The sequence below is a fragment of the Terrapene carolina genome, unplaced genomic scaffold (assembly GCF_002925995.2).
Source record: "Terrapene carolina triunguis isolate 2854851 unplaced genomic scaffold, T_m_triunguis-2.0 Scaffold84, whole genome shotgun sequence".
Classification (NCBI taxonomy): domain Eukaryota; kingdom Metazoa; phylum Chordata; order Testudines; family Emydidae; genus Terrapene; species Terrapene triunguis.
The window spans coordinates 2,313,146-2,327,481 of record NW_020664435.1 but is presented as its reverse complement, the minus strand read 5'-3'; the positions used below and the strand labels follow the sequence as shown (position 1 = coordinate 2,327,481).

Genomic DNA, 14,336 nt, shown 5'->3' with positions numbered 1-14,336 from the left:
TCTGCTCTGCTGGGGCTCCCAGTGCAAGGAGTTTTGGGGATGGGAAGTAGTAAGGTTAAGGTGGAACTGCTGGCCAGTTCTCTTGTGGGAGCATAAATATCCATGCAGGCCATTGCTAGCAGTTACAGCGTAACTGCTGCTGCTCTGTGGCAATGGGGTGGATTTCTTTCTCTTCTCTCCCACTCTCTTCTCCCAGTCCCAGTGGAAATTCCCCCTGCACACATCCCACATCCATATGCCAAGATGTACGATTTGAGTGAAAGTATATTGTTACATTTGCACACACAAATGTGTCAGCTGGCTTCTTGTGACCTGTATTTATTTCCTGCTGAATATGCTGGTATCTAAATCCTACAAAGTGTCTCACTGTATCAGTCCATTTAGTCCAATGACCTGTCTCTGATAGTAACCAGTACTAGATGCTTTAAAATGAGGGCAGAATCCTGTAGAGAAATACTTGTCCCATAAAGGATCTTTCTAACCTGTGTCCCTTAGTGGTTGGCATTTGTCCTGGTTCTGGTTCATGAGGGTTGGTATGTATCCCTTAGGACTTGTTTTTTGTTTAATGCTGTCTAATATAAATATTTTCTCAAAGTAGCCATGGACTGCATGTGATAGGAATCTAAACAGGATATAAGCAACAAGCCACATTGTGATGTGTGTGGAATCCTGGTATATGACCTTTTCCTTTCTTTTCACACATCCAGAACTCACTGCAGGCTTTCATAATTTCCTATCTCAATTGCTGCTCCCTTTTTCTCTCTGGCTAATCTGAAATCTGGGCCACTCTATCCAGTCTATAGAAAAATGCATCATCTCTGCTCTTCATTCTGATCCCATCATCTTCTCTTTGAATCCCTCCACTGGAAACTCTTCTCTCACAGTATCAAGTTGAAATTTCTTGTTGTTTTTGACTTTCAATGCCTTACACAACTTTTCCCATCCCTGTTTATCCAGTCTTGTTCTCTTTATTGCATGCACTTCCGCTCATGTATTTGCTCCTACAAACACTTTCAAGTTTTCATCCATGCTGTCCTTGAACTGCTCTGTAAGGTTCCTCTACTCCAGTGGTTCTCAAAGGTTTGTACTGGTGACCCCTTTTACACAGCAAGCCTCTGAGTGTGACCCCCTTTATAAATTAAAAACACTGTTTTTATATTTAACGTTATTATAAATGCTGAAGGCGAAGCGGGGTTTGGGGGTGGAGTCTGACCACTCAGGAGCCCCCATGCAATAACCTTGCAACCCCCCTGAGGGCTCATGACCCCCAGTTTGAGAACCCCTGCTCTACTCTCTCTTCTCCTTCAAATCCCTCTCAAGACTTGCTTCTCTCATGTTGCCCATAAGAAACCAACCAGTACTTAATAGTGAGGCTTACAAATATAGAAAATGTTTACATATGTATGAAGCCTCTCTCCCACATTTCATGTTTCTGCTGTTGGATTGTAAGACTTTTGGGATTGGGACCATATTTACATCTGTCTGTAAAGCTCCTAGTCCGGTGTGGCCCTAATCCTGATACAGGACTTGGACGTTACCATGAAAGAAATATTTAATAACAATGATGTGTCACAAGAAATTCTCAGCATGAGGGCCAGATTAAGGCAGGCCATGGGCCTATGCACACCGCAGCATGGGACATGGCTCTGCCCCTATACCATGGCCATGGTAGCAGCAGGGCCTTCTGTTCTCAGAGAGGCAGGGGCAGCAGACCTCTTCTCTTCCCCTGGAGTGCACCAGCAGCCGACAGGATGGTCTTCCCCAGCTTCCTCCAAGAGAAGCAAGGGTGGCAGCAGGAGGGCCCCCAGTTCTTTCCCCAGCACCTATGGTATTTATTTTAGTGGGTGGGCTAAGCCCATTGCATTATTCTCCTTCTGCTACACAGACCCATGTTGGGATGATGTCAAGTTTGGTGGGGGGATGTTTGCTGAGATTGGGAGTTAACACCCCATTGAGATATTGGGGCAGTTCATATCTGTTAAAGCTACTCCTTTATGCTCTCTGCAAGCTCAGGCAGATGTCATTGCGTTGGATCACGTTTTCATGCTTTTCTTCACAAGTGTTGAGGGCTAGAAACATACTGTTATTTTATTATAGATGGAACTGGTAGCTGCTGCTATAATTGAGGTTTCCTGGCTCTTTTCAGTTGCTTATAACTTTGCCAAATTTTAACTGTGTAGGCTGAAATTATCCATGCTGGGGTGTCTACTTCACAATGAATCTTTTGAAAGTTTCAGCAAAAATGGTTCAGCTGTTTAAGGGAAAACGTCCTTTTGCCTTTAAAAATTCTTAAAACCATTTTGTTGAAAAGCTGTAGTGCCTGTTTGGAGCCAGGTCTTGAAATTTGGCCAGGGGAGTTGTGTTAGTGTCAGGGATGTGGCTTTTGCTTTTCCCATGGAAGTCTGCCCAAATTTGGCCAAATTATAAGACGAAAAAAATCTGCTAGCACATGCTCCATAAAAAATGTGTTAGTGTGTGGCAGCCAAATTCTCCAGAGACCCTGTCTGCACTGAGCATACTCCAGCCTGGGATTGCAGAGGCTGAGCTGGACTTTCCCTGCAGTTGCTGCTTCTGGCTGCTGTGGCACCAGGCACTGGAATTGAGTCTTCCTGCTCTCTTGTGCTCTCAATATTCCCTCTGCTGGTGATCAGGCAATGTGAAGCAGGAGCAGCAGCTTGACTGAAATGTAGATGGGACAAGAGCTGGAAGGAAGAAGATACTGGGACTGGCTGGGCAAGGAGACTAGAGAGAGAAGCTTGGCAAAGAAGACTGGCACTGGGAGCCATAGATTTTACAGGGGTCATGGGGAGAAAGATTGGGATTTGGACATGGAAAGAAGGAGACTAGGACTGGAACTGGGATTAGAAGCTGGGTTTGGGGAAGAAACTTGTATGAGGAGATGCGACTGACACAGGGACAGGTCGGAAGGGACACAAGTAGGAGGAGTCTGGCTTGAGGGGATCAGGAAGTGAAGGGTCTGTACCTGGAAGAGCACGCTTCTCCCCCTCTCACCTCCCCCTGAACCTGGAATTGAACCCAAGGTTGCTGAGTCTTGACGTTCCTCTGCTGTCAGCAAATACTTGTGAAACACACTGCAAAAGCATATGTCACATCTTCTTGATGAGCCCTGAAAGATCAAGATGCTTTCACATGATGGAATTTCTGGGTTTTAGGTTTGTTTATTTATTTTTTTAATACCGAGGAAATTATGCATACAAAACTACATTAAAAAATTAAGGTTGCAAAGTCAAGCACTTGATTGCCTGTGGAATCTTAATTCAGCTCCCTTGTGCATATATCTTATAGTAGAGTCTTTAATTACATGATTACATACTAAATTTTGCCCAGGACCCCTGCCTTATTCAGGGCACAGGATAGACCTGCTCTGGGGATAAATTAGGGTCGTGTAGTGAAAGAGACTTGTCTGTAAGACCCCACCTTCATTTGTTGCAGAAGTTGGAAAGTTTGTACTATTTGAAATACTTGGGATGGGTGGATGTAGTCCCACCCAAAACTAAAGGCCATCCCCCTGAGTTCAGGGAGAGGAACCACTCGACCCATGCATCTATTGAATATGGGGGACAACAAATGAAAAAAAAAGGGGGGGGGATGAGGTCAGAATATAAATATTGGTAGCTTAGATTATTTAGCTCCATATTACGTGAAACTTTTTAATGTCCTAGCAATTCCAAATTTGACTATTTTTGAAAATGACTTGGTTCATTGTCCTCTTCTTTTTATAACAGAGGAAAAACTAGGTCAATAGACTACTGAACAAATTATCAGAAATAATCCCTGAAGCTTCAAGTTAGTTGGGGTATAGTAAAATTGCATTGTGAGGACAAATTAAAAGTTCCTTATCAGTCATGATATTTGGATGACAGTAAAACTTTCTGGGGTATTCTACCATCTCCAGACAAATAGCAAATTAATGTAGGTTAGCTGGGTTCAGTTATGTACATGTAATGTTTGTTTTCTCAGCCCTGTAGCTTTTATGTCAAGAAGATCACCTGTTCAGCCTCACTGATATTTTCAGTCCTTCTTCCTTTAGACGTCAGAACAAGAAACTAAAGGTCTTCCAAGCAAAAAAGGAATTGTGCAATCTATAGTAGGTCAAGGCTATCACCGTAAAATAGTCCTTGCATCACAATCAATACAGAATGTTGTTTATAAGTAAGTACACAATTTTTTTATACTCTGTTACTTTCTACTCATCTCTGTAAAGGGTGTGTGGCTGTTTACCAGAAAAAAATATTCTAAACTTTCCTGTCTTTAAATGTGAGTAACTTTATTCATGTGACTATTCCCATTGATTTATATGGGACTCTACATATGGTTAAAGTTACTCATGTGTTGAAATGTTTACAGGCTTGGGGTCTTAGTAGGTGTCTAAGCCTTCTGTTGCCCATCCAACACTCATTATCTGTTTAATGAAACTCAAGTTTTAGTTGTCCACTTCCTAATTTAATCTCTCTAGAATTCATATTTTCCACCTAGTTGCATTTTAAATTGTTTATAGAAAGGGAAATTATCATCACAAGAACTCTATGCTAGAAAGTAGCCTAGAGTAGGGATCTAATAGATAAGATGTACAAAGTTTTATGACTTGTTAGCTAAATTATCTCATCTTGAAAAAGCCATAACACTTAAAGTGAGATTATATGTGAATTGCCTGTACTTCTCAAGTGGTAGAATTTATTGGTTTCATCTTCAGGCTTCACAACATAATGTGTGAACGTAGTCTGTTATTTCTGCACATCTTGTTTTCTTGTATGTGCACTGATGCTGTGTTTTAGTTCTTTACAAGCTGAAGTGTACAAACAAAAAGGAAAAAGTGTCCCAGGATTTTGCATCCAAAGGATCTGATTTTACCAGCACTCTATTTAGGGAGTTCCAGTTGGAATATATGGGACTTCCATGGATGGAGCTCTAAATTAGGATATAAGCATTTTGTTGAGTGCATAAAGTGAATATTTAAATATTCAACTTATTAAGGCATGACATTAATCTTCCACTCGTCCATAGGATAAAGTTGTTCTGTGTCTTCCTGATTTCACTTTTTCCAAAGCGTTATATTTTTTTTAATGAAGTAGCAATAATATTAGTATATTTACTAATTAACTTCCATCTTTCAAGTGATGGGCAGTCCTCAGCTATCCCTGTTGCCAGTATGGAGTTTGCTGCGATTTGTCTAAGAAATGCCTTGCTGTTGCTGCCGGAAGATCAGCAGGAGCCAAAGCAGGAAAATGGATCTAAAACTAATAACCAGTTGGGGGGAAATGCAGAGAACAATGAAAGCAGTGAAGCATGCAGGTAAATACAATAGTAGATGTTTCAGTTATTTAAAAAACTTCTTTTTCATCCACAGCATCAGGGAGAGATTTCTGTGCCTATTGTCTGTCCTGTAGTTTGACAGGCAGAAAAATAGAAAACGGAAAAGGTGATCTCAAACGCACATGCAAAGTCTCCATGCAAAGAAAACTGCTACTGGTGTAACAGAATTTAAGTACTGCTAAGCAAACCTGAGGAAAAAATAGTGATTGGACTTCCACCATCAAACACTTGTTTTCTTTCAAAACAAAACAAAAACTACCCTTCAACAATTACCGTATATACTCGTTTATAAGCCAACCCCCCCAAGATGGAGAAGTAAAAATGGAAAATGTTTATGACCCATTCATAAGCCGACCCTATAATTCATGGGTCAGCAAACTTTGGCTCCCGGGCCATCAGGATAAGCCGCTGGTGGGCCGAGATGGTTTGTTTACCTCGAGCGTCCGCAGGCACGGAGGTAAACCTAAGTAAACAAAGTGTCCCAGCACGCCAGCTGCTTACCCTGACGAGCCAGGACAGCAACTGGTGGGGAAATATTTTTTTGGGGGGGGGAAAGCTGGGAGGTCACGGGAGTAACTCCTATGATCACCCCCCACATGACCCCACACTCTCCCCATCCCATCCCTTCCCACCTTATCTGGGGAGGGCCAGGGGAGGATGTCTCTGGCCTGGTTGGAGCTGCTCCGGCGGGCCAGACCGGGCAGTGCAGCCGCAGCATGTTCCAGCTGGCTGGGCCGGGCAACAGTCACAGCGTGCTCCAGTGCCCTGGCGGCGCGGCCACAGCCACAGCCTGCTCTGGGGGGTGGGGCCGAGCGGCACGGCTGCAGCCTGCCAGCCCTGGAGCTGCAGCTGCTTCGGAGGCTGGGGGGAGAGCAGCGTGGGCAGAAGCGGAGAGACTCTGGCCCTGCCTTTTCCCTTCTGGCTCTGCTGGCTGTGCTGCCTCTCCTTGCTCCTGCTGTTGGGGGGAGGGGCTGTGTCCCACTTCTCCCTCTCTGTACCCGTTCATAAGCCGATCCCCTTCTGTGGTGCTTCCCTTTTTTACTAAAAACATTCGGCTTATGAACGAGTATATACGGTAAATTGATTTTTATGAATGTTTTCACTGCCTTTACTTATGTTCTACAAATGCTAAATGTGTTGACGGTGGTTTTTGTTTTCCCAGTCACCTCGGGCATGCACCTGTAATTCTCAGGACTGGTCTATGCTGAACACTCACATTGGAATAGCTATGTCTCTCGGGGGTGTGAAAATTCCACACTGGTGACAGATGTAGCTATTGTGACCTAACCCCCAGTGTAGAGAGCACTAGGTCAATGGGAGAATTTGTCAACTTAGCTACCACCTCTCAGGGAGATGGACTAACTACAGACTAACAGTGCAGCTGTGCCACTGTAGTGCTTCAGTGTAGACACTCACTAGAGCAACTAACTACAAAACCCCTCTTGTCACTGCAGAGAATCTCCACTGACACACTACAGCGGCACAGCTGCAGCAGGGGCAGCTATGCTGCTGGAGCATTTTAAGTGTATACAAGCCCTTAGTGTCTTATGCTTCAGTTCTAAACATTTGCCCTGGCCTCAGATTTGGTACATAGATATAGCACTCTTGGGTGTTGTATGCGATATTATGCTTATTTCTGAGGTGGGGGATGGAGGTTGGATTTAGGAAGTGTGAAGGAAAGAAGCATACAGTTGGCAATTAAAAATATAAACTACAAAAAATGACACATCTACAAAAGGAATCTTAAGAAAAAACTCCATTGGTTTATAAAGTTTCTAAAAACATAACAAAGCCAGTGAATGTCGGATCCAACATGGAGACTTTGGTTTCATCCTGATTTCTCTTTACACGCGTCTCTAAACTCCCATATAAAACCGGGGGTGTTGGAGAAGAATATTAACAAAATTATGTAGAGAACTTTTCTTGGTTCATGCCTGCACTATGCCTGGTGTAATGCCGGTGAGTCCCTCACTTTCATGGACACAGTCCTCGGAGAAAATGGTTAGAACACCAGCTTTGGGGGGGAAAAACAGGTAATGCTGGAGGTCTCAGTTCATTTAAGGAAAATAATAGAAAGTTGTATTTTTGTTATACCCAAGTTCCAATATATAGTACTGAAAGTGCAGAAAAGCCATTTATCCCTTTAACAGTTAAGGAATTCAGTCTATGTGAGGTATTTAAAGGAAATTTCTTTTCGTTTTATTTTTTTCTTGCAGTTGGGAGTATTTTTTCCACCATCTTTCCTTAGAAATCCTTCATGACCACAGTCCAAAACTTGTGATTTTTCTTAGTGAATCTTTCCTAGTGTGTCCCTTTTCCTTAACAGGAGCGAGGAAGAGAAAATCTGCATTGTAGACGAGGATTTCTTACTGTCCTATGATTTCAAAAGCATATGCTTCTATAACTAACATTGTCCCTATACCTCCCAAGGAGCATTGTTGACTCCCAAAAGTCCAGTAACTAAGTATTCTCTTCCTAAATTCATGCTGCCAAGTTCTGAAAGGATTTTCATCCATTCCTCTCAGCTGGGAACCTTGTCTGTTTGGAGGTAGGGGGTAGGGACAATAGAAGAACCGAGATGGTGACATTCTCCTGAAAATATTGTACAGCCTGGACCTTGTAACAGACATTCCCCTGGTGCAAAGGGGGTGGTTTTTGTGTGTGTGTTTTCTACAACTTTAGGTACAGGGTTCCTTTAATTCTATACTTCTCTTGATGTTTGGTTTGAAGTTTGCACTGGAATAACCTCATTCGTCTGTACATGTATGAGGTAGTGCTTGTGGTAAGCAGAGATGAAGCAGTACTAGACTTGGGTGAAAATTTTCTCACTGTTTGTGAAGTGAGCAAAAATAAAAAAAAATCCAAACCAAAATCTTGGTCTGTCGTATCTAAATTTTGTTGCTTTTTCTGCCAAAATGCAAGTGTAGTCTTTCCCCACCTCAGAAGGAAGCTGTTTTTCAACTTACTGTAAACTGCATTTCCATGTTTGCCAGTGCAGAAAGCAGTGTTTGCTGCCAAAGATGGAAGGAAAGCTTTCAACTTTCAAAATTTTTGTTCAAGAAAAAGAAATGGTGAAAATACAAGTTTTTAGAGGGAAGTACGTCTTGAATTGTCCAAATATTTGTGTATATTTCAAGTTTCACATTAGAATTTTACTAACTGAAAAATAAGTGGATTCTTGGTGTGGTTTGTGGTATTTTTTTAAAATATATTAATATTATAAAGAATTCCTCTAATTTGACCATACATTGCTAAAAAATTCAAATTGTACTCGGCCTCTTCCTGTCCTTCCCCTAAGTTTAAAAGGAAGGAAGCTATCTCTAATACAAACCCAATGCAATCTGCATCTACCAGTTTTAGTTGTTTCTACTATAGAATTCTAAAAATAGCTTAAAACTGTGTAAGGTTAGTGTTGGTGTTTTTTCTTTTGCTGGTAAAAGGTTGTCACTGCCTCCCCTGCCCCCTCCCCCCAAAATTGGAATTGTTAATGATAGTGTACATGTATGAGGTAGTGTTAATGATAGTGAGGGCTGGCAATGCTTGAAGTATTGCCAGCCCTCACTTTTGTTTGCCCAACCTCTTCCATTTCAACATATAGGATTCTTGCTGTCGTTTAAAAAAAAAAAAAAGGGGGGGGGGGAGGAGGGAGATTAGTGTCTGTGATTGTTATTGCATTTACATTCTTTTTTTGTTAAAGGCTTGAAGGTCACTGCTCGCAATTAACAGGCTGTCTTCATTTCAGCAGTAAAAGTCATGAAGGAGATAAATTCATTCCAGCTCCACCTTCTTCACCTCTGAGAAAACAGGAATTAGAAAATTTAAGGTAAGTACTCTATTGCTTGGGAACTTGAAACCAACAAAAACAAGCAGAATGTCAGACTGTAGTTGAAAAGTGTTTTTAAAAAAAGAAAAAAGTCACATTGCACTCAAAAACTACATCACAGCTACTAGGCATGGAATGAACTATCAGCAGATTACAAGGAAATTAGATAAATATTAATCTAAGAGGAAGGTTTTACTTTCCTTCCTTAAGGCTACATTTTTAATTGAGAGTAAAACTCAATAAAGATCAGGGTACAGGTAAAAAAAAAACCTGTAGCTTTGAGGTTTGTACACAAGTCTAATGTTCCTTTTACTACACTTACAAAAAAAAGAAAAAAGCAAGCTCACCGTACAAACTTAAGAATCTGTGATTCCTGCTGCCATTAATGGAAATGATTGAGATTCTATTACGTTGCCTTTTCCTTCTAGAGCACTGGTAAGGCTAGCTTTAATGCCAGCCTGTAATTTCCCATTTTTTTCAGACAGATCGAAAATCAAAGTAATGTTACTGCATATCCCACTTCCACATCAGGACTCTCATAACAAAGGTGACAAGGTAGTGAACTGAGGTTTTGAACCACACGTGATAGCCACCATATCTGTTTTAAGAAACTAGCATATTCCACTGAAGGATGTTAAGACAACTAAAAGCTATTAAAATAATCTTATTGCATATAGTAGTTTTTCGTATATCAGGACTATAATCAAAACAAGTTTTCTAAAGAGTTATCTAGACTAGGATTTAAAGATGTGATTTGAACATGTGTTAGCTAAAACGGGCTAATACAAGGGATGCCTTTCAACATTGCTAAAGTGGTTGATTTTAAAGCTTACACCCTAGCATGTCTTCATGTTCCAGGGCTACAAGTAACTGACTAGTTTTCCATTAGCAATTCTTCAGACATATGGCGCTTGGACATCAAGATGATAGGTGCTTATATGTTGAATGTTAAGCAAATAGTAAGTAATGGCAGCTGCTGGTGTCCGCTGGTGATTTTCTTTTTACATGGGTGAGTACAGAATGTGGCGAACTGGCAGATCAAACTAAGCATGATTGTTTGTCCCATGTCATGGATTCTATAATTTTATTTTATTTTATTTTTTTTAAATCATGACTTCACATTTTGAGATGTATATGAGAGAGTAAGTAAGTATGCATGTTAAAGCTTTATTAGTCTAATCATATTTAGCCTTTGACTGTACATAATATGAAACTCAGTTTGAAAAAATGATCTTTGTCCCATGTTATTTTTGACCTTTAAAAAGTACAGTTTTTCACCTCAAATTCCTCAATCGCTTCACTTTAGTTCTGCACAAGTGACTGAAATCTCAGGGTGTACCATTTGGGGGAAGAAACATACACCTATGACCTTATTCTAAGTGCAAAAAAAAAATCTGAAGTGCACACACTTGCTATGTGTGGCAAAACCAAGCCATTGCTGGAAACCCCAGGTCAACTAATTCCATGTTCTAGTGTATTAAAACATCAGGCTGGAAGGTTCCAGCAAAAAAGCCACCTCAGCACACTGGGACCATTACATCTCCATTCCTTGGTCATCCCTGCCCATTACCTGAGAACTGGATTGGAGAAGTACCTACCAGTGAAATCTGGCTGCTTTAAAAACTAAAATGCATGTGACCTTAAAATCTAATGCTTTGTTGAACTGAATTCCTCAAGTGTATGTAGTCCTGTAGTAATTTTGCTTTCTGTCTATATACTGCTGCTTGTCCTCTAAGTGATACCATTTGGTAAAGTGGAATGTGAAAATCATCAGGTGGTGGTGGTGTGTTTTGGGTTTGTGTGTGGGATTTCTTTTTTTTTTTTTTTTTTTTTTTTAATAGAAACTGGAAGCCCAGAATATGAGCTTAGCAACATCAGATTTTACACTTAATAGTTTTGCTTGTATTTCTTGTGCTCCCTTTTAATACAGAAGCCCTGACCTCTGGTCCATGCACAAGCAAACAGTGGTTTATACTTTCAGTCCAGTAAAGATGTGCAAAGAAACGGTTTGACATTTCAGCCTTCCAAAACTAGAAATCACCACTCTGGCGTGGAAGTAAATTGGACAAATTAAACAAAATATGAAGTTTTGTCATGGTCAGGCAATTGATTTATAGACCAAGATTGGTCACTGGCTCAAACTGAGCCTTGCATGTTGTAAAATTACAGCTAGGGGTATAGTCCATCGAACTATGGAGGCTATTAAAGACCAGGAGATCAGCAGCAGCATTGCACAGATACAGTGGGTCAGATTAGTGCACTTGCAGTAGAAGCTTCAAGCATTAGACCTTCAGGGTAGAGCAGGGGAAATGTGAAGGTGTGATGGCCAGGCTTCTGTTCCCCCTTCTCCTTTTAAGAAACAAAATTAAGTGGTGGAGGAATAAACAGAAGAGACTCAACTTCTTCATGGCCTTTCCTAACTCAAGTCTGATTGATTAAAATCAAATCTTGTGTATCTCTTTCTTTCTGTTTTTTCTTATCGCTGTGTAAAGCTTCCAGTAAATAAGTTTAGAAACTTTAAATTACACCTGGGGGAATTCTGTGCCACTGTGCAATACAGAATTTGCACAGAATTCCATATTTCCCCTGCAGAATTGGGGCTGCTGGCTGCCACTAGGGGCTGCTGGACTCCTCAGAGCCCAGTGAGCGGAGTGCCCAGCCCAGCAGGAATAGAGACTGCATGCTCTGGCTGCCCAGCTTAATTGTCATTCTCCTGGTGACGGGAGAGGGCCTGTGAGACCCAGCTCTGACAAAGGGTGAGGAAGGACAGGGCAGTACCACATCACGTTCCCTGATGGGACAATAAAGAAACTAGGGGGAGTAAAGGCTCTGGAGGGTGCAGGTGTCTAGACCGGGGGGGGTACCCCGCAGATGGGCTCTGGGGGGAGAAGGGGTGCAGGTGTCTGGGCTCTGGAAAGAAGGGGTGCAGGTGTGTGGGCTTTGGGGGTGCCCATGGCTGGGCTCTGGGGAGAAGGGGGCAGGTATCTGGGTTGGGGGGGTTCCCTGTGACTGGGCTTTCGGGGGAGGGGGTGCCCCATGTCTGGGCTGGGTGGTGTGGTTGCCCCACAGCTGGGTTGGGCAGTGCCCTGCAGCTGGGCTCTGTGGGGAGGAGGTGCAGGTGTCTGGCCTCTGGCGGTACACACAGTTGGGCTCTGGGGGAAGAGGGGTGTGGGTGTCTGCTCTCTGTGGGGGAGGGGGCAGGTGTCTGGGCTCTGGGGGCAACCTCCAGTACCCCCCAACTGGAACTGGGTTGTAAGGGCTTCTTTAACTCTCTATTCCTGGGGAATCTTTTTTGCTGCTGTCTATATTGTTGACATACTCGTTGACAGGTATTTTGAGATAAATTACCAAAATAATTGAAACTAGAGTGATTATAGTGTGATATTTTGACAAATAAAATATTCAGAATTTTAAAATATTGTGCACAGAATTTTAAATTTTTTGGTGCACAATTCCCCCAGGATTATTAAAGCAGTTTCTTGTATAACTGGTGCTTTTGGGGACAATGATGGCAAAAGGAACAAGTGTTATTTCTACTCTGTTCTAAAACAAAGTCTGCACATCATGTAGAGTCAAATTCAACCCCTTACTGGAGTTTGGTGTTCTTAACTAGGAAATGAACAAAAACAAATCTCCGCTCTAGCCTTTTCTGTTCCCAAGGTGGTTCTTCAAGGAGTGTCCCTGTGCGTGCTCCACTTTAGGTGAATCTGTGCCCCTGTGCTTGTAATTAGAGGTTTCTAGTAGCAGTGCCTGGGTGGGTCACACATGCCCTGTCCCTGTCTCACGCCACCTCTGGCGGTTACATAGTGCTGTGCGACCACACCCCCTTCTCCCCCGTGCCTTCTCTATCGCCCTCGGTTTGAGACGGAGCACTTAGCAGTGCCGCTGTACTTTATCTTTCTCTAGTTTTAACTTTAGAGTACTAGTTACTTAATCAATAGTTTAATTACTCTTCCTTTATTTTTTCTTAAAAAAAAACCACACTTAGGAATTTAAGTTTCAGTTATTATGATACCCCTTAGTGTAGTATAGTTACCTTCTTCACAGGAGAAACCCTACTCTGAGGGGCATGCCCGGCTCCCTGGGTTTTAAACATTACCTCACTTGCCGCTCCTCAATCCTGGTGTGTGATGGACACTCACTGTGTCTGCTGCCTCGGTGAGAGACACATACCTCAAAAGTGCTCCCACTGCCACAACTTGAAAGCCTGTGTCAGGAAGGTGAGAGATGTACAGCTAAAACTTCTCATGATGGTGAAGTCTTGGTTCCCTGATCTGATCTGGGATCACGGGCCCCTCCTGGGCAGTGGTCTCCCACGGTGGCATCTGACATAGGTTCCCCTTCACCCTCTCAGGGGAAGGAGCACCCTGCCAAGAAGATGACAAAGAAGCAGGCTCTGACCTCCCCTTCTTGGGAATCAGCCAAAAAATGGAATTCCCTGACTTGGCAGATGCTATTGGTAAGGCTAAGATTATGTCATGGAGGTTGTGGAAGCCACGGAATCCGTGACTTCCAGCGACCTCCCTGACACTGGGGACCCCGCAGCAGCCCAGCCTCTGTGGGTGGTGGGGGATCGTCCCGCAGCTGCCCAGCAACTGACTGGCTCGCAGTGGCAGAGGGATCTTGGAGCTGCTCAGCAGCTGCGGGTGGGGGGGTCCGCCGCAGCTCCCCAGACTCCGCCGCTGGCAGGGGCCTCCCACTGCTCCCCTGCCACTGTGGGCGGTGGGGGACCCCTCCCCCAGTTTCAGCCACACAGGGCGGTGAGGGTACCCTTCTCAACCACTGGGCAATCGGGTCCCTGCAGCTCCCAGTCACTGCGGGGAGAGGAGGGAAGGCAGGGTTCTGGACCCTCCTCCCTCCCCATTCTGTGAGGGATGTTTTTAGTAAAAGTCAGGGACAGGTCACAGCTTCCGTGATTTTTTTGTTTGTTGCCTGTGACCTGTCCCTGACTCTCTTACTAAAAATATCCATGACAAAATCATAGCCTTACCCATTGGTACCAACCGCACCAAGACCTTCCACCTCTGAATTAGCGGGAGCATCCCGTACCGTGGGTACTGTGCGAGCAAAAGATCCTAAATGGGCTGGCTCGGAAAAAGGCATTAAAGGAAGACCTACAATCCCTCCCTCGGTACTGCTGGAGCAGCTCAAACATGCAGCACTGGCCAGCGCTACAGGC

At 43.2% G+C, this 14,336-nt stretch overlaps 1 protein-coding gene across 2 annotated transcripts in view; it reads left to right on the top strand.

Moving 5' to 3' along the window:
* Positions 1-14,336, top strand: part of CNOT10 (CCR4-NOT transcription complex subunit 10) — a 58,746-nt gene that overhangs the window by 25,274 nt on the left and 19,136 nt on the right. Inside the window, exons 11-13 of one of the 2 annotated variants that reach the window (XM_026649357.2) lie at positions 4,052-4,173; positions 5,137-5,313; positions 9,080-9,157. In XM_026649357.2, coding sequence (XP_026505142.1) covers positions 4,052-4,173; positions 5,137-5,313; positions 9,080-9,157 — 377 coding nt within the window. Of the gene's footprint in view, positions 1-4,051; positions 4,174-5,136; positions 5,314-9,076; positions 9,158-14,336 lie in introns of both variants that reach the window. The other variant, XM_026649356.2, reaches the window with a different exon arrangement.